Source organism: Rhagoletis pomonella, unplaced genomic scaffold, assembly GCF_013731165.1.
Source record: "Rhagoletis pomonella isolate Grant_MI unplaced genomic scaffold, Rhpom_1.0 Rhpom_scaffold_11187, whole genome shotgun sequence".
NCBI lineage: Eukaryota > Metazoa > Arthropoda > Insecta > Diptera > Tephritidae > Rhagoletis > Rhagoletis pomonella.
In genome coordinates, this window is record NW_023469711.1 from 1 (window position 1) to 1,148 (window position 1,148).

A 1,148-nucleotide genomic window follows, 5' to 3' on the forward strand; every position below is an offset into this window, starting at 1 on the left:
GTGTTTAGCAAACCATTGAACACCCCCTTACTAATTAGTTTTTTTTTCAATTGCATTGTTTTTCGAGTTTATTCTTTAAATTTTTGATAGAACTTTTGGATTAACATTAGGTTTGAAAATTGACGATGGCTACATTTATATTTTTATTTTAAACAGATTATTTTTTTGTAAATCGACTTTACTTTGTAAATATGTATCTATTAATATACCTACTGCCAATGCGAATAAATTTTTACTTATTTTTCGTTTTTGTATATTAAAATTTGTGGTTTACGATGAACTCGCTAATTATGTAAATACAATTAATCTTTAAAGAGATACAATTTTACTGGTCCATTTTGTTCTTTTTATGACTTTCAATTTTAATTAAATGTATTATTTAACTATATTTGTTGAGAGTATAACTCAATGGATCGTTTATAGGTAACGATTTTTTTTTTTTTTTTTTTATAATCGCAAAATATAAATTTAATTGGCCTTTTACAGTTTCACTGTTAAGCCTATCGCCGCCACGTTAATTCTTGAATACTTACTTGATTACACCCATTAAACTTCCATTTTTAATTTGGCAATTTTGCGGAACTTGCAAAAAAGTTCGTTTCATTCTTTCACCCCTACATATTGCGTCGCTTTGCCAGTCTTCTTGATAGTTTCCAACAATTCTTCTGAAGTCAGATTCGATGTCACAAGCACTGTTTTCGAATCGAGATCGATACTGACCTTTTCCACTTTTTCCGCTGCGCAAAGAAATAGAGAAAAGTGAAAGTAATTATGTATATACAAGAAATATGCATGTGATATGGGTGAATAGATAACTGAAACTACTTATGCAATCTTAATTGGGGTATTTGCAATCACTTTTATTTTTCCGTCCTAATTAATGCCTGGACAACGCTGATAAGCAAAGATAGTTTGTTGCTAGCTTGATAGAACATATACATACGTATGTGCATATTTGTATTATTTGCAAATAATTCGCCTTGGACATGCATTAAATTGTAAGCCCAATTAATTCATTTATAATAAACACTGCGGTTGTGTAAGCACCGCTGAAAGAACAAGTTTGCAGACGATAAAAACTACTTAAGTTCAGGGACAAGTTAAAAAAAAAAAAAAAAAAAAAAAAAAGGAAAAAAAAAAAAAAAAAA

The 1,148-nt window shown here is 29.0% G+C and overlaps 1 protein-coding gene across 1 annotated transcript; it reads right to left on the reverse strand.

Moving 5' to 3' along the window:
- Positions 1-388: 388 nt before the first annotated feature.
- Positions 389-953, reverse strand: LOC118756617. Its single transcript, XM_036491369.1, has 2 exons — positions 944-953; positions 389-821 (listed from the first exon to the last, which is right to left on the reverse strand). The coding sequence occupies exons 1-2, from the start codon at positions 951-953 to the stop codon at positions 601-603; spliced, it is 231 nt and encodes a 76-aa protein (XP_036347262.1). The 3' UTR covers positions 389-600.
- Positions 954-1,148: the final 195 nt, after the last annotated feature.